General features: G+C 39.7%; 1 protein-coding gene across 2 annotated transcripts in view; it reads left to right on the top strand.

Annotated features, from left to right (window-relative positions):
* The window catches only part of LOC120532788 (caspase activity and apoptosis inhibitor 1), a 91,672-nt gene that overhangs the window by 7,056 nt on the left and 59,774 nt on the right, over nucleotides 1-24,842 (top strand). For both annotated transcript variants that reach the window (XR_005634368.1, XM_039759168.1), the window contains exon 3: nucleotides 9,222-9,306. Coding sequence is in view for 1 of the 2 variants with exons in the window: in XM_039759168.1 (XP_039615102.1) it covers nucleotides 9,222-9,306 (85 nt within the window). In the remaining variant the exon portion in view is untranslated. The remainder of the gene's footprint in view (nucleotides 1-9,221; nucleotides 9,307-24,842) is intronic.

The following is a 24,842-nucleotide window of genomic DNA, read 5'->3' as shown; positions in this document are numbered from 1 at the left end:
AGAGCTGAGAGGAAGGTAGGCAACATTCAACTGGAGATGGGTAATGTGGTGGTGAAAGGAGAGGTATTGTGAAGTGAATTGTGGAAGAGAGAACCTGTGCTTTATACTTTGTACTTAACTAAGGAATTATAGAATTTAAAACCATCCTTTATTTGAACCTGGGACTCTGTATGTTTGGGGCTTGCTGGCGCTCCAGTTTCCATCACAGTATGATTCAATTAATTGATATTGGCAGTTAAACACTGCTTAAATGTAAATATACAAAATATAAATATATCCTTATTTGTACCAAACAAAACATCTTTCATTTTCCTACTTTATTTATACATAGTTTTTTTGGTCACTTTCCTATGCATGTGCTTAGTTTGCTTAAAGGTTAATGCAAGAATACCTTATTATTATTATTACCATAGACTGTGGAAAGTATCTGCAAACAGATATTAAATCACATAACAAATGCATTTTCTGTTGGCAGCACAGAATAACTGTCATTGGTTTGGAACTAAGTGTGTCAATAGTGTGATAACCTCACTAGTTTGAACAAACACCTTCAAAAATCAATAGATATTTAGTTTTCATGAGAAAACAAGTACAGTAATATTCTTTCATCATGTCATACATCTTATGAAGTATAAAGCAGCATCTTGAGGTGCGACAAAAGAAGAACTGACACAATCCTTTCAAGGACTATTAAACAGCTGATGGTGTATTGTCCCCTTAAGAAAGAACCCTGATCAACTCCACTGTAACTCTCGGATGATGTCACTCTTACTCTGCTAGGGTCATCACTGTCCTTGTGAATCTTCAGACTGCACAGGCTGCGTTCTTTTCTTTTCAGGTCTGGGTCAGATTCTCCATCTTGTCGTGCTGTTCATTATGCCTCCTTTTAAGCCCTTTCAACATGCACAGCTTTGCCCCAAAAACAGGGACTCAGTTGCCCCTTACTTCATAGGTTGAATTGCTATAATAACAATGTAAAATACAGAATTTAACAAAAATACCCAGAGTTCTTCTGCTATCTTATTCAGCAGTTCACAATTATTGTTATTGCATGCATTTTCTGCAATATGCGTGTGTATGTATGTATGTATGTATGTATGTATGTATGTATGTATGTATGTATGTATATATATATATATATATATATATATATATATATGTATGTGTGTATATATGTGTATATGTATATGTATATATATATATATATATATATACTGCTCAAAAAAATTAAAGGAACACTTTGAAAACACAAATCCTGCTGGCTATCTCTACTGATATGGACTGGCATGGTAATGTGTTAGGAATGAAAGGAAGCCACATCATTTAATGGAAATGAAAATGATCAACCCACAGAGGGCTGGATTCAAAGACACCCTGTGAATCAAAGTGAAAAAATGAGGGGGCAGGCTGGTCCATTTTGCCAAAATTTCATTGCAGTAATGACCCCCACATGTTTGTATGCATGTTTGACAATGTTTTAGGGCATGAACCTAATGAGACAACGGATAGTGTCCTGGGGGATCTCCTCTTAGATCTGGACCAGAGCATCACTGAGCTCCTGGACAGTCCGAGGTGCTATTATTTTTTTCTCCAGCCGTCTGGAGTTTTTTTGTTTTTTCTGTTCCCCCTGGCCATTGAACCTTACTCCTATTCGATGTTAATTAATGTTGTTTTATTTTGTCTTATAATTGTGTCTTTAATTTTTGTCTATTCTTGAATATGTAAAGCACTTTGAGCTACTGTTTGTATGAAAATGTGCTATATAAATAAATGTTGTTGTTGTTGTTACCTGGCAGCATCGGATAGACCAAAACATAATGTCCAGAGGTTTTCTATTGGATTGAGGTCAGGTGAGTGTGGGGACCAGTCAATGGTATCAATTCCTTCCTCCTCCAGGAACTGCCTGCATACTCTCGCCACATGAGGCTGGGCATTGTCGTGCACTAGGAGAAACCCAGGACCCACTGCACCAGCATAGGGTCTGACAATGGCTCCAAGGATTTCATCCCAATACCTAATGGCAGTCAAGGTGCCTTTGTCTAGCCTGTAGGGGTATGTGCATCCCTCCATGGATATGCCTCCCCAGACCATCACTAACCCACCACCAAACCGGTCATGCTGAATGATGTTACAGGCAGCATAATGTTCTACATGGCTTCTCCAGACCCTTTCATGTCTGTCAAATGTGCTCAGGGTGAACCTGCTCTCATTTGTGAAAAGCACAGGGCACCAGTGGACCTGCCATTTCTGGTATTCTATGGCAAATGCCAATCGAGCTCCACGGTATCAGGCAGTGAGCACAGGGTTCACTAGAGGATGTTGGGCCCTCAGGCCATCCTCATGAAGTCTGTTTCTGATTGTTTGGTCAGAGAAATTGACACCAGTGGCCTGCTGGAGGTCATTCTGTAGGGCTCTGGCAGTGCTCATCCTGTTTCTCCTTGCCCAAAGGAGCAGATACCGGTCCTGCTGATGGGTTAAGGACCGTCTACGGCCCTGTCTAGCTCTCCTAGAGTAACTGCCCGTCTCCTGGAATCTCCTCCATGCCCTTGAGAGTGTGCTGAGAGACACAGCAAACCTTCTGGCAATGGCACGTATTGATGTGCCATCCTGGAGAAGTTGGACTACCTGTGCAACCTCTGTAGGGTCCAGGTATCACTTCCTGCTACAGTAGTGACACTGACTGTAGCCAAATGCAAAACTAGTGAAAAAATAGTCGGAAAAAGATGAGGAGGAAAAATGTCAGTGGCCTCTACCTGTTAAACCATTCCTGTTTTGGGGGTCGTCTCATTGTTGCCCCTCTAGTGCTCCTGTTGTTCATTTCATTAACACCAAAGCAGCTGAAACTGATTAACAACTCCCTCTGCTACTTAACTGACCAGATCAATAGCCCAGAAGTTTCATTGACTTGATGCAATACTCTCATTAAAAAAGTGTTCCTTTAATTTTTTTGAGCAGTGTATATCTCTCTCTCTCTCTCTCTCTCTCTCTCTCTCTCTCTAATTAATATATATATATATATATATATATATATATATATATATATATATATATATATATATATATATATATATATATATATATATATATATATATATATATATATATATATATATATATATATATAGAGAGAGAGAGAGATATATAGAGATATAGATATATAGATATCTATCTATCTCTCCTCTTTAATAAAACCCCTGTGTGCATCCAGGTGTCCGTGTGTGTGTCTTCTGGTGAAGTGTGCATGCGCGGGGCCACACGTGTTCAGTCTTTCCCTGTGCAGATAGAGAGAGAGAGACACGCACAGGTGCACACGTGCATTGTTGCAATGTTACTTTTCTTGGTTGTTTATTAAATTACAGTTTTTTCAAATGTTCATTTTTTTCCCTGTGCTTAAAACTCATTTTTAAAAAAAAGTGTTTTTAGCGAGTGGTTCGTAGCGCTATAGCGCAAACTCTTGCAGTGTTACTTTTCTTTGTTGTTTAAGGTTTTCTTAGTGTTACTCAATGTTTTTACATTTAGTTATCACGCTGTGCATTCTATGGTATGATTAACTATATTTGTGCTTAAAAACTTAAAATATATATATATTTACATACAGTTCGTACAGTCTGGAATGGATTAATTGTATTTACATACAATCCTATGGGGGAAATTACTTCGGTTCATGACCAAATCGGTTTACGACCAGAGTTTTGGAAAGAATTATGGTCGTGAACCGAGGTTCCATTGTATTACTGTCAGAGAAAATTACAGGTATTTTACGGAAATACAAACCAGTATTACTGCTAGAGAGAAAACACACACACACACACGTATGTATGTATGTATGTATGTATGTATGTATGTATGTTATGTATATGTATGATATGATTGCTGAAACAAACATACTATCTGTTTTAAGACATATAAGGTACTAGCAGAATACCCGCGCTTTGCAGCGGAGAAGTAGTGTGTTAAAGAAGGTACGAAAAAGAAAAGGAAAATTTTAAAAATAATGTAACATGATTGTCAAAGTAATTGTTTTGTGTATTTGGTGGCAGCGTCACTAAGTTATTTTCGTCTAGCTGCATCAGAAAATGTACCACGACGTCTGACACGCCTCCTTTTTACTGTTTTCTCACAGCTTGGATTGCTGCTGTCATATATATACACAAACACACACACACACACATACACATACATACGTACATACATACGTACATACATACATACATATAAACTGCTCAAAAAAATTAAAGGAACACTTTGAAAACACATCAGATCTCAATGGGAAAAAGAAATCCTCCTGGATATCTATACTGATATAGACTGGGTAATGTGTTAGGAACGAAAGGATGCCACATCGTTTGATGGAAATGAAAATGATCAACCTACAGAGCCCTGAATTCAAAGACGCCCCAAAAATCAGAGTGAAAAAATGATGTGGCAGGCTAGTCCATTTTGCCAAAATTTAATTGCAGCAACTCAAAATTGTACACAGCACTTTGTATGGCCCCTGTGTTCTTGTATACATGCCTGACAACATCGGTGCATGCTTCTAATGAGATGATAGATGGTGTTGTGGGGGATCTCCTCCCAGATCTGGACCAGGGCATCACTGAGCTCCTGGACAGTCTGAGGTGCAACCTGGTGGCATTGGATGGACCAAAACATAATGTCCCAGAGGTGTTCTATTGGATTTAGGTCAGGAAAGTGTGGTGGCCAGTCAGTGGTATCAATTCCTTCATCCTCCAGGAACTGCCTGCATACTCTCACCACATGAGGCCAGGAATTGTCGTGCACCAGGAGCCACTGTACCAGCATAGGGTCTGACAATGGGTCCAAGGATTTCATCCTGATGCCTAATGGCAGCCAAGGGGCCTTTGTCAAGCCTGTAGCGGTCTGTGTGACCCTCCATGGATATGCCTCCCCAGACAATCATTAACCCACCACCAAACTGCTCATGCTGAATGATGTTACAGGCAGCATAATGTTCTCCACGGCTTCTCCAGACCCTTTCACTTCTGTCACATGCTCAGGGTGAACCTGCTCTCATCTGTAAAAAGCACAGGGCACCAGTGGTGCATCTGCCAATTCTGGTATTCTATGGCGAATGCTAATCGAGCTGCATGCTGCTGGGCAGTGAGCTCAGGGCCCATTAGAGGACATGGGGCCCTTGGGTCACCCTCATGAAGTCTTTCTGGTTGTTTGGTCAAAGACATTCACACCAGTGGCCTGCTGGAGGTCATTTTGTAGGGCTCTGGCAGTGCTCATCCTGTTCCTCCTTGCCCAAAGGAGCAGATACTGGTCCTGCTGATGGGTTATGGACCTTCTATGGCCCTCTCCAGCTCTCCTAGAGTAACTGCTTGTCTCCTAGAATCTCCTCCATGCCCTTGAGACTGTGCAGGGAGACACAGCAAACCTTCTGGCAATGACACGTATTGATGTGCCATCCTGGAGAAGTTGGACTACCTGTGCAACCTCTGTAGGGTCCAGGTATCGCCTCATGCTACCAGTAGTGACACTGACTGTAGCCAAATGCAAAACTAGTGAAGAAACAGTCAGAAAAGATGAGGAGGGAAAATGTCAGTGGCCTCCACCTGTTAAACCATTCCTGTTTTGGGGGTCATCTCATTGTTGCCCCTCTAGTGCATCTGTTGTTAATTTCATTAACACCACAGCAGCTGAAACTGATTAACAACCCCCTCTGCTACTTAACTGACCAGATTAATATCCCATAAGTTTCATTGACTTTATGCTATACACTGATTAAAAAGTGTTCCTTTAATTCTTTTGAGCAGTATATATATATATATATATATATATATATATATATATATATATATATATATATATATATATACATATATACACTTGTGTGTATGTTTGTATGTGTCTATATGTGTGTGTATAGCTTTGGTCACTGAGTGCAAGGGAAAAATAATAAAATATAGTCTATAAGTTATTAAACAGTAAAACATTAACGCTTTTAAGAAGTACAGGTAAATTGAGCACTACTGGAGTGGTTGCGGGTAAACTACATTTTAAAGACTGTGTAACACAACAGGTAAGTAACTAACAGCAGCTAAAATGTATATGGATCATCTCTCGGTAGTAGATCCCTTTTGAAGGGCGCTACACGACGGCTGTGGTATAGAAATTACATTTTCTATGTGAACGTTGAAATTTGTGCCTCTGGTAATGTGCCTTACCGGCAATTAAAGAAAATTATTTTTGTGTCCTCTGCAGTGTTAAGAGAGAAAGGCTTTGGTTTGGGATAAAAGGAAAAAGGTGTAAAGAAAGGAAAGTTGCCTTTTTCTTTTATATAGTATAGAGAGATGTGTTTGCTGACGTTATGATCGCCTTTTGGGGACAGTCGCGGTGGGTCTTTTGTAGACTGGTGAGACGCCCGCCATTAATCGGCTGTGATGGCACTGTCAGTCCTCCACTCGTGTGCGTGTCTTCATAATCCGAGCTTAGGACCTCATAATCGTATACGTGCAAAAGAAAGTGTGAATCGCCTTAATATTATTTTGCCGTGGTGTAGAAAAGGGGTCCCGTGTTTGCACTTGTCTGGGCTATAGCGCAGGGGGAGGAAGAAAAAAATTAAAAGTGCTCACTTTGACTTAAGGCAGAAGCGCAGTCAGCGTCTCAAAGGCCGGCACAGCTATGCGCGCGCGCTGGCTGCTCGACTTTTGCTGGGCAGGAGACCCCTTTTGTACACACGTAATGATATCAAAAGTCTCCGCGCTCTTTGGAGGTCATTCATATATTATATATATAGCAAAATACCCGCCTACGCGCGAGAAGTAGTGTGTTAAAGAAGTAATGAAAAAGAAAAGGAAACATTTTAATAATAACGTAACATGATTGACATTGTCATGAGTGTTGCTGTCATATATATTCCTGTCTAAATAAGTCACCCTCGCTTTGCTCTTACTTTTTTACCGTTCATTTAATCATGGCTAGTGGCGGAAAAATTATAAAATGGAAGAAGGATTACACTGAGTATGGCTTTACCAAAACAATTATTGATGGCGAATCGATTATTCATAAAGCTTGAATTGGTGATCTGTTTTTCTGTGTTAACCTCATATTTTGTCATACTTCTTCTCAAACTAAGGTGGTGCGAGGGTAAAATGAATCGGGATGCGCTTGATCAATGTAATCGGTGTACCAGGAAATCATGCACTGACAAAGCTCCCTTTGCTTGTAATGCAAAGTGTGATTAAATGCATTATTTTTTAACGCGTTATGGAGCACATGTATCGAAGCTTCTCAGCTGTGCTTGTGCTAAGAAAAGGAAAGATTTTAAAAATAACGTAACACGATTGTTAATGTAACCTTTTGTAAGTAGTTCCTGGAGGATTCAGTGTGGAGAAACTCTAGAGACAGCGTGTGTATTAACTTGTGGATTTTTCTGTGAGTATTTGGTGGCAGTGTGACGAAGTTGCTTCGGAAGACGGCGTTAGCCGCGGAGCTCAGCTCAGAGCGAAATGAAGTAAATGGGAGGGGAGATGATGACGTGACTCCCCAACCCGCCTTAACTGTCAATCCTCCACAAACACAGTCTCTCGGAATTTGCATAAGCACACCCTTTCACCTACAATTTTAACTTAGTTACAAAGTGATCAAAACTCTCGTTTATATCCTGCCGTCCTCTCATTAAACTTGTATTCCGCATTACCTGTGGGCATGTGAAACGCCAGCGGTAGCCTGTCTATGAACTTAAAGTTTAGGTTTACACCTTGCTTTCTTTCCGAGATAGCAGCACTCATGAATATGGTAGTATATGTCACTCGCTCGCTTCTTATTGTTTCTGCCTTCTCAATTATATAATGCATGTTTTCTTAAGCGCTTTTTGGAGGTCTTCCTGGTTTTCTACGTACTGCGTTGACAGTCAGTTCACGTGATTAAGTGGGAGGCGTGATGATGTCACACGAAACTCTGCCCCCACGTCTTTCCAGCTCAACTCCATTACAGTTAATGGAGAAAAATACCTTCCAGTTATGACCATTAGGCATAGAATTTCGAAATGAAACCTGCCCAACTTTTGTAAGTAAGCTGTAAGGAATATGCTTGCCAAATTTTAGCCTTCTACCTACACGGGAAGTTGAAGAATTAGTGATGAGTCAGTGAGTGAGTGAGTGAGGGCTTTGCCTTTTATTAGTATAGATATACCTTTTTAACTGCATGGGAACATTCAAATTTAGCTATAGCAAGTTGAAGGCCATGTGGACTTTCATTTCTACAGTTGTATCGGCAGATGCTATATCATAAGGATATGTAACAAAGGTGACTTCTTGATGTGCTAACCGCGGTAGAAATGATACAAGAATGTTTGTACCAGTATCCTGTTCTACTGATGTACTACTCGCCCATCACTTGTAGTACAATTAATAATTAAAAATAGTTAAAAACTGCAACATTTTTTTATTAAAATATCTATTTACTAGATTTAAGCATTGTGTTTTTTTTTGTTTTTTTTTTACCCTTGCCCAGAGCATAACCATGCCTCCACTGGTTTGCCTTCTTTACATAGTGCATCCTGCTGCCATCTCTTCTACAGATAAAAGGTGCACACACACCCAGCCATCTACCTGATCTAAAAGAAGATGTGATTCATCAGACTAGGCCATATTCTTCTATTGCTCCGTAGTCCAGTTCTGACTCTCGCATGCCAATTGTGTAGCTAATTTTGCAGGTGGACAGGGGTCAGCATGGGCAAACTGACTGGTGTGCAACTGCACAGCCCCATTGCAAGCTGTGATGCGCTGTTTGTTCTGACACCTTTTTCTCCTGGCCCATATTAAGTATTTCAGCAATTTGCGATACAGTTGTTTTTCTCTGGGATTGGACCAGATGGGCTAGCCTTCACTACCTACATGCATCAGTGAGCCTTGGATACCCATGACCCTGTTGCCACTTCACTGGTTGGCCTACTCTAGAGCACTTTTGCTACCTAATATATCCTACCTCTTGATGGGTGCCATTGTAAAAAAATTAATCAGTGTTATTCACATCACCTGTAAGTGGTTTTAGTGTTTTGGCTGATTGGTGTGTTATACATATATAGTACTTATATTTCTTAAAATACTTTAATAGTATGGTAGTTTTTCAGTGGAATGTTCACATATGCAATGCATACTGGATTTTCCACTTCCAAATTGCATTTTTCATATATTATCTGTTTGCATGAAGTACTAAATAGTTACATAGTTTCTCTCTCTCTCAATTTTCAGAACTGTTCATATGATGAAATCAAAAAACTTTGCATGGATCAACTAGAGCAAATTTCAGAGAAAAATCTTCTCCAAATTCTTGAAGGTAAACTGTCATTGAAGCAATACTTTGAAAGACATTTATTACATGTAATAAGTGTAAGTGCATAAATTACTAATGCATTTCTGTATTTACTGTTTTTGCACCATTGACAAATCACATTTACAATTCAAAAGGAAATGAGTTTTGCTATTAAATGTTTAAGTTTTTATTTTCCTTTTCAAGTTAGTTTTAATTTAGCTGTTTTCTTTGTTTCTGAAAATGCAATTTTACATCTCACCTTCTTGTTTGAAAATAACCAATTCTGTTTCTGAGGTTTACAGAGTAAAAGGTTTAGCTTTTCTTGTCATGTGTTCCTTTATTGTTTTCACTCAGCCATATATCCTTTTTTTTTAAATGAATGAGTGTAATAAATCAATAAACTTCATGTTCACTTAATGTGTTGTTTTGAGTTAAATATAAAACAATTTTCATGCTACTTTGATGAACCCTTCAATATTAAATAGGGAAAATCGTCAATGGAACTGAACACATTTGAACACATTGAATACAAAATTTTGTAGGGTCATGGTACAGCAACCTGTAAAACGAATCCTTCTGTGCTCATAAATTTATAAATTTTTTTTTTTTGCTGTCATTAATAGTACTGTAGTTGACTCAAACTGGTTTTGAGTCAGCTCAAGTTACTTCTGTTAACAACTAAAAAAAATCATTTATAGTGTGTGTGTCTGTATGTATATGTATATGTGTATCCAAAAATAATCGCGGACATGCAGATGGAGAATAGGTGACGATTGCCCGAGAGAATGAGAGACACACAGACACACACACACACACACGCACACACGTGAGTGAGATAAGGAGATATATTATAATATACAGTGGACCCTTGACCTACGAACTCCATTTGTTCGCGAGGGCTGGTTGTATCTCAAGACTATTTTTCCCATAAGAAATAATGGAAATACCCATTATGGGCTCCGAACCTCCCACACCAACACTTACTTAACCTTTTCATAATAAAAAAGGGTTGTATAATGCGCATAATTTACCAAAACCAATAATTTTTCTAATTTACTAACCAAAAAGTTAAAAAGTGCCTAGCCTACCAGAAACAATAATTTCATACTGTACTCACCATTTAATTTGACATCTTTGGGCTGCAGGAAGGGAGGAGGAGGAGAATGAAACGGAAGGTGGTTATTGTTTAGAAGGAGCCTCCTTATGCAAATCTTTTCTTTGTATAATTGTCGAGATGGTGGATTTCGACATGCTGTACATATTAAGGAGAGTGGCGTTCGTGACCGATCTCGCATTTCCGCACAATTTCCTCCTTCGTTTCGATTGTGATCGCTGTTTCTCAAATTAATAATGACAGTAGTTGAGCACTCGGTTCAAAGCTGGACGTGTTGTGAACTGCTGTAATAATACACGCCAAAGCAAGCTGGTGCTGACTCAGCCTGATGACATCATCATGTGCCGCGTCAGCCCGCTAGCTAAGATCCCTTAATCGCTTTCTTTACCTTCATTACCACCTTTTCCTTCCTTAGCAATTGTGCGTCTTGCTTGCCATGGTCTTAGTGAATTATATATATATAGATAAATCACTGCATTGACCGAAATTACGTCCACAAACATGTATCTGTCTAGGATGGCACATCAATATGTGCCACTGCCAGAAGGTTTGTTGCATCTCCCAGCACAGTCTCAAGGGCATGGAGAACAGGTAGTTCCAGGAGACGGGCAGTTACTCTAGGAGAGCTGGACAGGGCAGTAGAAGGTCCATAACCCATCAGCAGGACTGGTATCTGCTCCTTTGGGGCAGGATGAGCACTGGCAGAGCCCTACAAAATGACCTCCAGCAGCCCACTGGAGGGAATGTTTCTGACCATACAATCAGAAACCAACTTCATGAGGGTGGCCTGAGGGCCCAGCGTCCTCTAGTGAGCCCTGTGCTCGCTGCCTGGCACCATGGCACTCGATTGGCATTTGCCATAAAATACCAGAATTAGCAGGTCTACCACTGGCACCCTATGTCTTTCACAGATGAGAGCAGGTTCACCCTGACCACATGTGACAGACATGAAATATTCTGGAGAAGCTGTGAAAAATTTTATGCTGCCTGTTGCATTGTTCAGCATTACCGGTTTGATGATGGGTCAGTGATGGCGTGGGGAGGCATATCCGTGGAGGGCTGCACAGACCTCTACAGGCTAGACAACGGCACCTTGACTGCTATTAAGGTTTAAGGTTTCTTTATTTAGTCATGTTTACACAAGAAAACATTAAATTTGCCTTATCAGTTGCATCTAATAACAGACAGAATGAAATAAAACAGACAAATAGAAACAAGAAAGGTTAAGGTAAGGCAGTTAGATAATACATATTTACACCAAAAAGAGAAAAAAAAGGGTTACATGATAAATATCAAAACCTTAATCATTATCTCCGATATTTCTTAAAAGGAGTTTCTGGAGCGATTTGTGTGGGTTTTCAAAACTACTATTCTTCCTGATTTACTAAAGTTTAGTTCTACATGTAATGGATGTCTGTCATCAGTTGAGATGATTTCCAGTTTCTTTAACATTGCCCTCTGACACACTAGTCAAATCATCTACATCAGCCCCAATAACTTTAGCTGCATACTTAGTAATCTGCTGGAGCTTTTTTAAGTTTTGGTTTGTCAGACTATTAAACCAGGCAGTGAAACTGGAAGTGATCACAGACTGGATCATACTGCGATAAAAGGACAACATGAGGTCCTTGTCTACTTTAAATAGTTTGAGTTTATGGAGGAGAAATAAGCGCTGGTTGCATTTAGAGAATTTTTTTTTTGTATTTGTATTCCAGTTGAGATGGTTATCTAGGCTAATTCCTAAGTATTTATATTCAGTCACTATTTCTACCTCCTCTCCCAGAACTACAATGGGTGAACATACAGATTTCTGTCTCTTAAAATCAAGTATCATTTCTTTGGTCTTTTTTTACATTCAGAGTGAGAGAGTTTTTATTGCACCAGTTTACCATACAGTCCACTTGGTTTAGATAGTGGCTTTCATCCTCCCCGGATACAGTATGTGTCCTATGAGCATGGTGTCATCAGCATACTTGATAATGGAGCAGTGGTCATTGTTCTTGTCTTGGGTCATTTGTTTATGGAGTAAACGGTAATGGTGATAATACACAACTCTGCGGACTTCCTGTGTTTGAATGACTATTGAAAAAGTGTCTTGTACTTTAACTGTCTGTGAATGATTTAAAAGAAATTTCTAAATCCATAGTGTAATAAATGGGTTTACATTCATACTGTCCAATTTCCTAATCAGTATATTAGGCTGTATGGTACTGAACGCTGAAGAAAAATCCAAAACTAGTGCTCTCACATATGAACCATGCTGATCAAGAAAGGTGTACATTTAATGTACAGTTGTGCTTAAAAGTTTGTGAAACCTTTAGAAATTTCTATATTTGTGCATAAATATAAACTAAAACATAATCAGATTTTCACTCAAGTCTTAAAAGTAGATAAAGAGAAACCAGTTAAACAAATGAGACAAAAATATTATACTTGGTCATTTATTTATTAAAGAAAATGATTCAGTGACTGTGAGGATATTGACACATCCCAATTTGTACTGGAGAAGCATTCCTGCAGTTCCTCTACACTGTCCTTGCACCAGTTTTGTGTTTTTCATATGCCTGGTTTTTCTTGTTTCAGTTTCTGTTTGTACTTCGGAAGTAAATGAATAACGATGTAGTCAGACGCACCCAGGACTGCTTTGTGATGCGATATGTAGGCACCAGAGATGTTTCCATAGCACTTGTCCAGACTTTTGTCCCCTCTAGTGTGAATATTCACATACTGATGGTAATTTGGTAATACTGACTCCAGATTGCATAAATTTAAAATCACCCATCACAAGTTTGAAAGAACCAGGTGATTTGGTTTCTAGTTCATTTGCAGTTTCAAGAATCGATTCAGCTGCAGCTCCCACATCAGCATGCGGCGGAATGTAAATGACTGTCACAAATAATTGTTTAAACTGCTGTGGTAGATAGTATGGGCAAAGTCGGACAGCGAGTAGTTCAATATTTGGCGTGCAGATGCGATCTTTTTTCAGTAAAATTCCTGCACCACCTTTTTGTTAATGTAAAGGCAGATCCCATCGCCTGTCTGCTTACCAGAAGCTGGATTTCTGTCTTCCTGTACACAAACAAATCCACCTACTTCGACTGCTGTATCCAAGTCTGTATTCTTAAACCAGGTCTCCATAAAGCACATCATACAGCTTTCACGGTACTTGTGGAGGTATCGCGCAGATGTTCTCAGCTCGTCCAGTTTATTTCGCAAGGAGTGTGCATTGGTCATAATTGTAGGCAAAGGTGTTTTAACTCTTTTAGGGCTAATTTTTTTTTTTTTTGTTTGTTCTCTCCCAGGGCTGAATATTTTTCCAAAAACTAACATTTTTTACAAAAGAACACGAAGCAATTGTTTAACACATCAAATCAACAAAAAATATTCACTTTTGAGAAATTATACTGTCTTGTATGTTGTATGAGCCTGCATACTCTAAGATTTCACATACATATCACATACATTTTACACAGCAAAGTCTGATCTCGCTCAAAGCAGCCAATTTTGGTCATTGCCACAATGCACTGCTTACAATACGTGTTGCTTTGGTGCCTACTTTTCAATTGTCTGTTGCTACACTCTCACATATATTGTTAGTGTGTACTGTAGAGAGACAAGTCACCCTTTTGCCATTGTGCCATTCCACTGCCACCAAGCTTTCTATCCGCATGAAAACCGTATTGTCACCTCTTTTCATCTTCTGAAACTTTATGCATGGCATTATAGCCTGGCTCACCCCATGGGATTTGCTTCTGTTTATTACAGGAGTGAATAAAACTTTGCAGCAGCACGTACCTATCACCATGCTGCATAACCTGTCCAAATCCATCAGGGGACAAAGCACGTTTGGACCAATGCTCCCTGAAGTTATATCACCAGTTCTGTCCCATCTCTATTTGTAATACCACAGCACGCTTCATCTCGTCTTTTGTTGTGGGTTTACACTTTGAAAAATGAGAATGCGATGCAAAGCAGCCCGCGATTCAAAAAAATTTCTCTGCCTACCTCTTTATCTCATCTGACGGTAGCTGAAAAGCAGCATCAGGAGAGAGCAGCCTGAAGTACAGCAGCTGGTGATCTGTCGTGTCCAACAGCAAACCATGCCGTCTTGTGAAGTCCAGCAGCCAGATCGGCTCTCAATGGATCAATGTCTGTGTATTTATCCCACGCAAACCTTGCTGTAGATGCATCGGCTGTGCGAAGGCGCTCAACTGGCAGCAGATCCGCTGGTGTTTGATCAGATTATGCCGGCTTCTCACTCTCTTGCCCGAACTCCTGATCAATGTCAATAAAATCAGTTTCGGAAAAATCGGAGTCCGACTCCGCGATAATACGCAAAACATTGTCTTCCGAGTGTTTTCTTTTCTGTACTCACTTCGCACTCACTTCATGTCGATGCCATCTTGCCATTGTTTACATTTCGCAACTCACACACACGCTAGGATTAGTTGCCGAGTTAACGAGTCTAGCATTCCTCCAAGCACAGAGGGAATGCCTGTGACGTGACAGTGAGATTTGTCGCCATTAACAGCTAATTATCGCCCTCTATCCCTGGATGTCGACTTTGAGTCGACATGCGCCCTCAACCCCTCCTGTCGACAAAAGTCGACATCCACCCTAAAAGAGTTAAAACTTCTCTGTCTCAGACGTATTCATAGTCCACCTTTTTCCTCTCTTTCTGGGTTTCAAAGATTTAAATTCATCTGGCATATTAGTAATACATGGGGAGTAACTGGTAGCTGGTCTCCTTGATAGCGGTGCATCCCGGCTGTAAATGAACCGCGTCGGCCACACACCTGGGAATTCCTGCGCAGGTAGTGCATTAGTGTCCCGTTGGATTCCAAAGGCGATAACGATCAAAAGTAAGAAACTTTCATAAATGTTATAAAGCATTTTATAGAAATAACTACTTGCAAACTAGTAAAAGAAAACCTAAGAAAACAATTTTACACGATTTAAAAACAAAAAGTAGGTACAAAACACGGAGAGATGCACAGAGAGGTCTGCTACAGTATAGTGACCAGATTAGGTATCAAAATTCGGTATCAGGATGAAATCTTTGGACCCATTGTCAGACCCTGTGCTGGTGCAGTGGGTCCTGGGTTCCTCCTGGTGCACAACAATGCCCGGCCTCATATGGCAAGAGTATGCAGACAGTTCCTGGAGGATGAAGCAATTGATACCATTGACTGGTCCCCACGCTTGACTGACCTAAATCCAATAGAACACCTCTGGGACACTGTTTCAGGCCATCCAACACCGCCAGGTTGCACCTCAGACTGGTCCAGATCTGGGAGGAGATCCCCCCAGGACACCATCCATTGTCTCATTAGGAGCATCCCCCTAAGTTGTCAGGCATGTATACAAGCACGTGGGGGCCATACAAACTACTGAGTATGATTTTGAGTTGCTGCAATGAAATTTTAGTGAAATGGACTAGCCTGCCACATCATTTTTTCACTTTGATTTTCGGTCTTTGAATTCAGCCCTCTACAAGGTGCTGAAAGCATTCTTTAGAAATGTTGGCCCATATTGAAAGGATAGCATCTTGCAGTTGATGGAGATTTGTGGGATGCACATCCAGGGCATGAAGCTCCCGTTCCACCACATCCTAAAGATGCTCTATTGGGTTGAGATCTGGTGACTGTGGGGGCCATTTTAGTACAGTGAACTCATTTTCATGTTCAAGAAACCAATTTGAAATGATTCAAGCTTTGTGACATGGTGCATTATCCTGCTGGAAGTAGCCATCAGAGGATGGGTACATGGTGGTCATGAAGGAATGGGCATGGTCAGAAACAATGCTCAGGTAGCTTGTGGCATTTAAACAATGCCCAATTGGCACTAAGGGGCCTAAAGTGTGCCAAGAAAACATCCCCCACACCATTACACCACCACCACCAGCCTGCACAGTGGTAACAAGGCATGATGGATCCATGTTCTCATTCTGTTTACGCCAAATTCTGCCTGTACCATTTGAATGTCTCAACAGAAATCGAGACTCATCAGACCAGGCAACATTTTTCCAGTCTTCAACTGTCCAATTTTGGTGAGCTCGTGAAAATTGTAGCCTCTTTTTCCTATTTGTAGTGGAGATGAGATAGATAGATAGAGTGGTACCCGGTGGGGTCTTCTGCTGTTGTAGCCCATCCACCTCAAGGTTGTGCGTGTTGTGGCTTCACAAATGCTTTGCTGCATACCTCGGTTGTAACGAGTGGTTATTTCAGTCAAAGTTGCTCTTCTATCAGCTTGAATCAGTCGGCCCATTCTCCTCTGACCTCTAGCATCAACAAGGCATTTTCGCCCACAGGACTGCCACATACTGGATGTTTTTCCCTTTTCACACCATTCTTTGTAAACCCTAGAAATGGTTGTGCGTGAAAATCCCAGTAACTGAGCAGATTGTGAAATACTCAGACCGGCCCATCTGGCACCAATAACCATGCCACGCTCAAAATTGCTTAAATCACCTTTCTTTCCCATTCTGACATTCAGTTAGGAGTTCAGGAGATTGTCTTGACCAGGACCACACCCCTAAATGCATTGAAGCAACTGCCATGTGATTGGTTGATTAGATAATTGCATTAATGAGAAATTGAACAGGTGTTCCTAATAATCCTTTAGGTGAGTGTATATCCAGCATGATTTTTTTCCCATTGAGATCTGATGTGTTTTCAAAATGTTCTTTTAATTTTTTTGAGCAGTTTATAAGAATTGCATGAATACTTTAGTCATTAGTTTTGAGCAGAAAGTGTCAAAAACTCTGTAGCAGTGTAAGCCCTGAGTTGTTTTGTTTTCAGAATACTGTGTAGAATGTTACTTGGCTACTGATAAGAGTTGGAGTTATAGCCACCCTGTTTCTAATGTCAAAAACTTAAGTTTGTTTTATGAGTTCTGAAAAGCAGAGTTGACTACCTTGGAGAGAAGAAGTTTAGTTTTATGTGCTCTGGAATAAAAGGCAAATGGTGCCTTGTGGACAGGTAAGATTTACACTACCAGTCAGACATTTTAGAACACCACAGTTTTTCTAGTTTTTCTTCAAATTTAATCGGTTAAAATCAGTTGAATGACCTAAAGTGGTGAAAAAGTAAGCAGGAAACTGACAGAGGTTTAAATTTAAAGTTTAGGTTAGCAAAAATGGAAATTTCAGAATATTACAAATGGCACTTCTTCTGGGAACAACTAATAGGTTACAGCCTACTGATACTCTGCAGCAATTAAATTATGCCTTGCAAGCTGAAGCAGATAATTTGCACAAATGCCCCAACTTCTGTTGATTACTTGTCTTAAAGCAAAGTTGGAACAGACTTGTTACTACACCCTCTGAACTACTACTTGGATAATATTACAGTAAAGAAAGTTGTAAATTCCAGTGAGAATGTGATGAAAACTGCTATTAATGAATTAAATGAGACAGACTGTTAGTACTCTTAGAGGTATATGTCTTTCATTTAGAGAAATTGCAAGAAATAATAAGAAACACTGATAGGGAGAATTCTGGCACACCTAAAATCACAACCCAATCAGAAGACTGATTTCTGAGGGTCACCAGCTTGCGTGATAGTTCCTCACAGCATAACATCTTCAAGGATAGCTTAACAGTGGTTGAAAAAAACAATAATCAGTTTCTGCTGTGAAGAGCAGACTTTATGGTGCAGGTTTGATGGTAAGTGGCAATAAGAAAGTCATTCCTTAAAGGACAAAATAGGGCCTTGAAGTTCCGACTGTGGACTACTGCAGACTGGGAGAAAGTCTTATGGACCAGTGAATCAAAATTTGAAGTCTTCGGTTCATCACGCCCTTTGGAGTTGGTGAAAGGATGGTTCTTAAGGGTGTGACACCAGTTGTCAAACATGGAAGAGGAAGAGTGATAATCTGGGTTTTCTTTCCTGGAGGCAGAGTTTGTGACTTGCACAGAGTAACTGGCATTCTAAATCTAAAGGATTACCACAGTTTGGCTGTTCAGCAAAAGGTGGCAACTTAAATGAATCAATAATTTGAATAAAATCTTATACACTTAATGATTTCTTGACTTATTTTTTATTTACCATTGTTTATTTGTTCTGTGCCTTGATTTTCTAAACATTAAACTGTGTGCATTTCCATAAAAACTGAAGTTTTCTGAATAGTGCATGAGCCCTTGAATAATTGTTTTGGGGACAGGACCACGCCATTCCTTAGATTAGCTTTGTAAAGTCAGTGGATGATCTGACAACATAACTGACTGACTGCTTTGAATCACTACTGAAATATTCGAGTAACACTAGACAAGAGCTGCCTGTACTGTATATCGGCATAATTTAGATGTGTTTTTAGATGTGATTCTACTACACAGAACTACAGGATATTCCTAGTTGTATGTTGTGAATTGCCACACACTTTATTTGCTTTTGCTTATTGCCACAGCTATTGGACTAATGCTTAAAGATTAAAACTTTTTTAAGCCTGGTTTCATGCTTGCACATTTACTCTATTATACCCCTGGGTTTTGAAACTGTGTTCGTTTCTTGGTTAGGTCAATCAGGGGTGAGGGGGGGAAAAGCTTCCAACAGATAAGCTATTACACCTTGGTGAAGTCTGAACAACAACAACATTTATTTATACAGCAAATTTTCATACAGATAATGTACAGTAATCCCTTGCTACTTCGCGGTTCACGACTTCGCGGGGTTTTTAAATATAGTAGTAGTATTTCCTAGTCTAAGAAAAACAAAACCAGTACGGTGACAAAGTGCGTTGTAACACGGGCTGTAATTGGTACATGGGAGGGAGACGACAAATCACAGCTTCCCGCTTTCTAATCGGGCCCGTGATTGGTGCTTTGACTGATGCCCAGATCCCACAGCACCTCCCCTTGTCTCTCTGTCGCGCCATTTCGGCTTCCAGCTTTCTCGCCGAGCGGTTTACTTTACACTGTACTGTGTGTGTGATTTATTTATTTATTTATTTATTTTGTTTCTTTGTGTTGAACTTCGCTTCAATTTTCACCCCCTGCAATGGCTCCCAAATGTGCTCCTTATTCCAAGGCTGGTGCTGAGCCTAAACGCCAACGAAGAACGATGACAATCGCTGAGAAGGTGAAACTTCTGGATATGTTGAAGGAAGGGAGAACGTTTGCGGCTGTGGCTGCAGACTGGCTAAGGATCTGCAAGAGCGGTCACAGGAATGGGACGACGATATGGTTCGATCAGTCAAATTTTGCAACAAGGTCAACGACATCATGACTGCCTACAAGCTGCTCTTCGACCGGAAAAAGAAGCAGCGGCAGCAGCTGCCGATCACAATGTTTTTGCAGCCTCGCAAAAAAGAGCCAGTTCTTACTACTACTACGGATACACCTTCAGAAACCGTGGAAGAGGTGCCCCAGGAAATGGCACCACTGTCTGAAGAGACGTAAAATACAGTCATCAGCTGCGCAGTAAAAGTCATCATCACCTTCATCGTCATCATTTTTACTGCACAGCATATTCATCACCATCATCACGTCATATATAGATATGTGTACTTCGCTATACAGTAACTGTAAACTTATCTACCGATTTCATATTGCTTAACAGTTGTCCCTGTTATTAATAGAGTAAAGGGTGGGTTGTAAACCGTACAGGGAGGGTTTAAAAACGTCCAAATACACGTTAAATTATTAAATAAATATGGTGTCCCAACTTCACGAAATTCAGTTATTCCGGCCGGCCTTGGAACCTATCTCCCGTGATAAACGAGGGATTACTGTAGGTCAAAGTGCTTTACACGATGAAGAAAGAGACAAAGTAAGAATTACAATCAGAGAACAGTAATTAACATAAAACAAAAGTAAGGTCTGATGGCCAGGGAGGACAGAAAAAAAAAAAAAACTCCAGACGGCTGGAGAAAAAATAAAATCTGCATGGGTTCCAGGCCTTGAGACCGCCCAAGCCCCCCTCTAGGCATTCAACCTAACATAAATGATCAGTCCTCATTGTATTAAGGGTTCTCATGGAAGGACTTGATGATGAAGGTCACTTGGACTTCTGGCCTTTAATCCAACATCATGGTGCTTTGATTAGGTGGTGGTGGCACAGGTCGCCACCACAGAAAACCGGAAAAAGAACAGAAGAGAGAGTAGAGGTTAGTATGGATTTTGAAACCAACCATGAATAGTAATGATAATTAAATATGCAGAGCATCAGGATTAAATTAAAATGAAGTTATGAGAAAGCCATGTTAAAGTAAGTTTTTAGGAGTTTGGCGAATTTCTATTGGCAGGCTATTCCAGATTTTAGGTGTATAACAGCAGAAGGCTGCCTCACCACTTCTTTTAAGTTTAGCTCTTGGAATTCTAAGCAGACACTCATTTGAAGAATTTGAAGGAACTACTGACAGAAGGTAGTGGATTGTACTCATGGGTGCAACTTTAAAGTGTGTATCGCCAAAGTTTAAGTACAGCAATAGAAAATAAAATTGGCAGCAGAGATTTCACATAACTGCGGGTCTATGGAAGAAAATCTTTGTATCTAAGAATGTTGTTCATATGTTAAGTACTGTTTCCCCAGAGCCTTTCTACCATAAAGCACAATTATAATGTTCCGTGTGGGCATGGCTTCTAAATTGAGTGTATATCCACTTTTTCACATTTCTCTGCTGAAATACTTTAAAGTACTTTAGAGGTTACAGAAAGAAAGACAGATTATACAAACAGGAAACTGTGCCAAGAACGTAGTACTTTTTTAACCAACTGAAAAGTGGATGTGCCCATTTGTCATTAGATTATGATGTGTATTCAAAATTACAAATTAAGATAGTAGCCAAAAAACTGAAGTAATAATTCGAGATATTAAAGTTAAATCTTTCACTAGGCAAGTAACACATCCAGAAATGGTAACTTCAAATCATTTTAAAATGTTCTGCAGTAAACATGCTTCATTTTCAAACAAGCTAATGACAATATTTTATTAACAAAGTGTGATATCCACTTTATTACTGAAAATGGGCTTAAGGCAATAAGATGTGAATCTTTAAGTGAGACTTCACTTTATAGAGTGATATTTATAGGATAGGTTTACTAATTTACTTAAAGCAAAAATTAGGGTCAAAGGAGATGAACTTGGCATGATTTGAAAAGATGAACTTCAGATACCTCCAGAAAATTATATTTGCCATTGCATTCTTAATGTAATATACTTTTTTTTTTTTTTATTTACTTCAAATATTAACTATTTTACCCAGTCTTGGTTATAGTGCTGTCATGTACCATAGATCCCGGAATATAAGTCAACTCGGTATGTTAGCCGACCCCCTTCTCTACCTACTAAATTACATATATTTGCTGATGACCGGTATTTAAGCCAACCCCCTTCTCCAAGCAAAATTTTCTAAATTTCCGTAAAATTGTCTCTTCAGGTATATTTATCATGTTTATCTGCGAGAATTTGAGACTGCCGGCATTTTTGATGGAAACCAGGAAGTGATTGCGGAGAAGTTTGGTAAAATGAAACTTTTGTGTTGAAACTATATATGCAAATGTGGTACATCGGCGGGTGGAGACTCGTTATAAATTTGACTAACTTAAATACGCAATACGCGAAGGCTAACCCATAATACATTCCGAACCTCCCACTGCAACACTTATTAACCTTTTCATAATAAAAAGGGTTGTATAATGTGCATAATTTACCAAAACACCAATAATTTTTCTAATGTACTAACCAAAAAGTTATAAAAAGTGCCTAGCCTACCAGAAGTGGGCTAGATTAAGCTAGGAGCATGGCAGCGCGTTTGGTCGCAGCGGCTCAGGGCTTTCCTTTTCAGTGCACTTTTTTCTTGTTTTTGTACTTCTTTTTTTTTCCTTGTTTGTGCACGATCGGTTCAGCGAACATCCGCTACACCCTTCAGAACCTTCTAGACATCGGTGTCCAGAGCCAGACATCTGTTTCAAGTGTTTTTCATCACACGCACAACATCCCAGACAACATAGCAAGACCAGCGGGCTCTCCGTGGATTGTTGTCGGGTCTAGGAGATGACGCAGACTGAGGAGAGAAAGAAAGTAGAAGCGGGGCCGCAGATCTGGCGTTATGCTAAGACTAAAACAACAACCATACAAGCCCTATACAGAACCTTTTTTCTGCACTGAAGGAGCTGCTATGAATCTCATTGTAGATGTGTATAGTGACAATAAAAGGCATTCTATTCTATTCTAGAAACCACAATTTCATACTGTACTCACCATTTAATTTGACATCTTTGGGCTACAGGAAGGGAGGAGGAGGAGAATGAAACGGAAGGTGGTTATTGTTTAGAAGGGGCCTCCTTATGCAAATCTTTTCTTTGTAAAATTGTCGATATGGTGGATTTCGACATGCTGTACATATTAGCGAGATCGGTCACACGAACAGCACTCTCATATTTCCACACAATTTCCATCTTCGTTTCAATTGTGATCGCTTTCTTTACCTTCTCTTCCTTCCTTAGCAATTATGTGTCTTGCTTGCATGGTCTTAGTGAATTATATATATATATAGGTAAATCACTGCAATGACCGAAATTACATCCACAAACGCATGTATCTGTTCTCCAACTGATGCTTTTAACACTCTCCGCTCTCCGCATTCACGTGTTGGTCGTAAATCAAAACAAAAATTTTTTATTTTAAATTTCCCGAGTAATTTATTATGAATTTTATTACTAAAATCAACAACTAAAATACTTTTTTGAATGAATTCTTTATTTAATTTAAAGTACCGGCATGCAGAGTTACTTCTTCATCTAAAAGATGGCTCTGTGGTTTCGTCATTATTTACTTCCATATTCATCATCAAAACTGGCATTGCGCTGGAAATCTTGAATCTGAAATGCTGCTCATTGTGTAAACCAACCCCCAAACTCCAAGCCAAAAATCTAGGACAAAATTCTCGGCTTATATTCCTGGATCTACGGTAATCAAATGTATTAGAAGTAAAATGTAGCTGAATACTTTTCTGTATTCGATATTTGTTGTTTGGTGGTGTTTTTTTTTTTTTTTTTTTAAACCAGGGGCTAGTATTAAATCACTAGAGCTCCTTACTCTTGAATATGCCACATACAATGACATGCAACAGTTTGGGCACCCATGCTTAAAAAGTCTGTTAATGTGAATAGTTAAGTGAGCAGAAGTGATGACCAAAAGACATCAAGTTAAATATGACACATTTCTTTTCAGCATTTTATGCAGGATGAGGAGGGCCATTCAAAAGTGTGGCTTCCCAAGATATTTGAGGTCTCGGATAACTCTTCTAAGGTTCCAGACCTTTAATTAGCTTTTTTGGACTATGGCTTATTCACATTCATTGTTAGAAAACCACAGGTGTCACAAATAACAAACCTGTATAAATTCTCTGACTCCTCAAACCTTGTCCCAATAATCAGCAGACATGGGCTTCTGTAAGCAGCTGCTAGCACTCTGAAAAGTAATTGATGCTCATAAAGCAGGAGAAGGCTACAAGAAGATAACACAGTGTTTTCCTCAGTTTGTAATGTTATTAAGAAATTTCAGTTAATATGAATGGTGGAGGTCAAGTTGAGGTTTGGAAGACCAAAAAAACTGTCTAAAAGAACTGCTTGTTGGATTGCTAGAAATGCAAATAAAAGCCCCTATTTGACTGTTCGACCTTCAGGAACGTTTAGGAGACTCTGGAGTGGTGGTGCACTAATGTGTCCTTCATGGTAGAGTCAACCGAAGAAAACATTTTCTGCATCCTGGCCATAGAATTCAGCGCCTGAAATTTGCAAATGAATATCTAAACAAGTCTGATGCATTTTGGAAACCAGTCCTGTGGGCTGATGAAATCAAAATAAAACTTTTTGTCACAATGTGCAAAGATATTTTTGGGGAAAAATGGGTGCCGAATTTCAGGAAAACAACACCTCTCCAACTATTAAGCATGGTAGTGGATCAATCATGCTTTGGGCTTGTGTTGCAGCAGGTGACACAGGCAACATGTCGTTGGTAGAGAGAAAAATGGATTCTACTAAATACCAGCAAACATCATGCCATCTGTAGAAAGGTTGAAGTTAAAAAAGAGGATTGATCCTATAACAAGACAATGGTCCAAAACACATCACAAAATGTACAATGGGTTACTTCTGGAGGCGCGAGCTGAAGATTTTACTGTTACCCTCACAGTCCTCTGACCTAAATAGCACTGAAAATCTGTGGATAGATCTGAAAACGGCAGTCGCATGTAAGGCAGCCTTAATTTACAGAATTAGAAGCCTTTTTTAAGGACGAATGGGTGAAAATGCCCCAAGTAAGAAATGAAAGACTATTAGCTGGCTACAAAAGGTGTTTATAAACTGTGTACTGAGCATGTCAGGTGTTCAAATTTTGCCTCAGAGTTTGGTCTCGTCCGATGCGAGAGATGGACGTCTGAAGTGGAGCTCCGCTAGCAGTGGTGCTATTTTTCATATTATTTGCTTATTATTCAGAGATATCCT

Source organism: Polypterus senegalus, chromosome 7, assembly GCF_016835505.1.
Source record: "Polypterus senegalus isolate Bchr_013 chromosome 7, ASM1683550v1, whole genome shotgun sequence".
Taxonomy (NCBI): Eukaryota; Metazoa; Chordata; class Cladistia; order Polypteriformes; family Polypteridae; genus Polypterus; species Polypterus senegalus.
The sequence above is the reverse complement of the archived record's forward strand: the minus strand, read 5'-3'. Positions and strand labels throughout refer to the sequence as shown.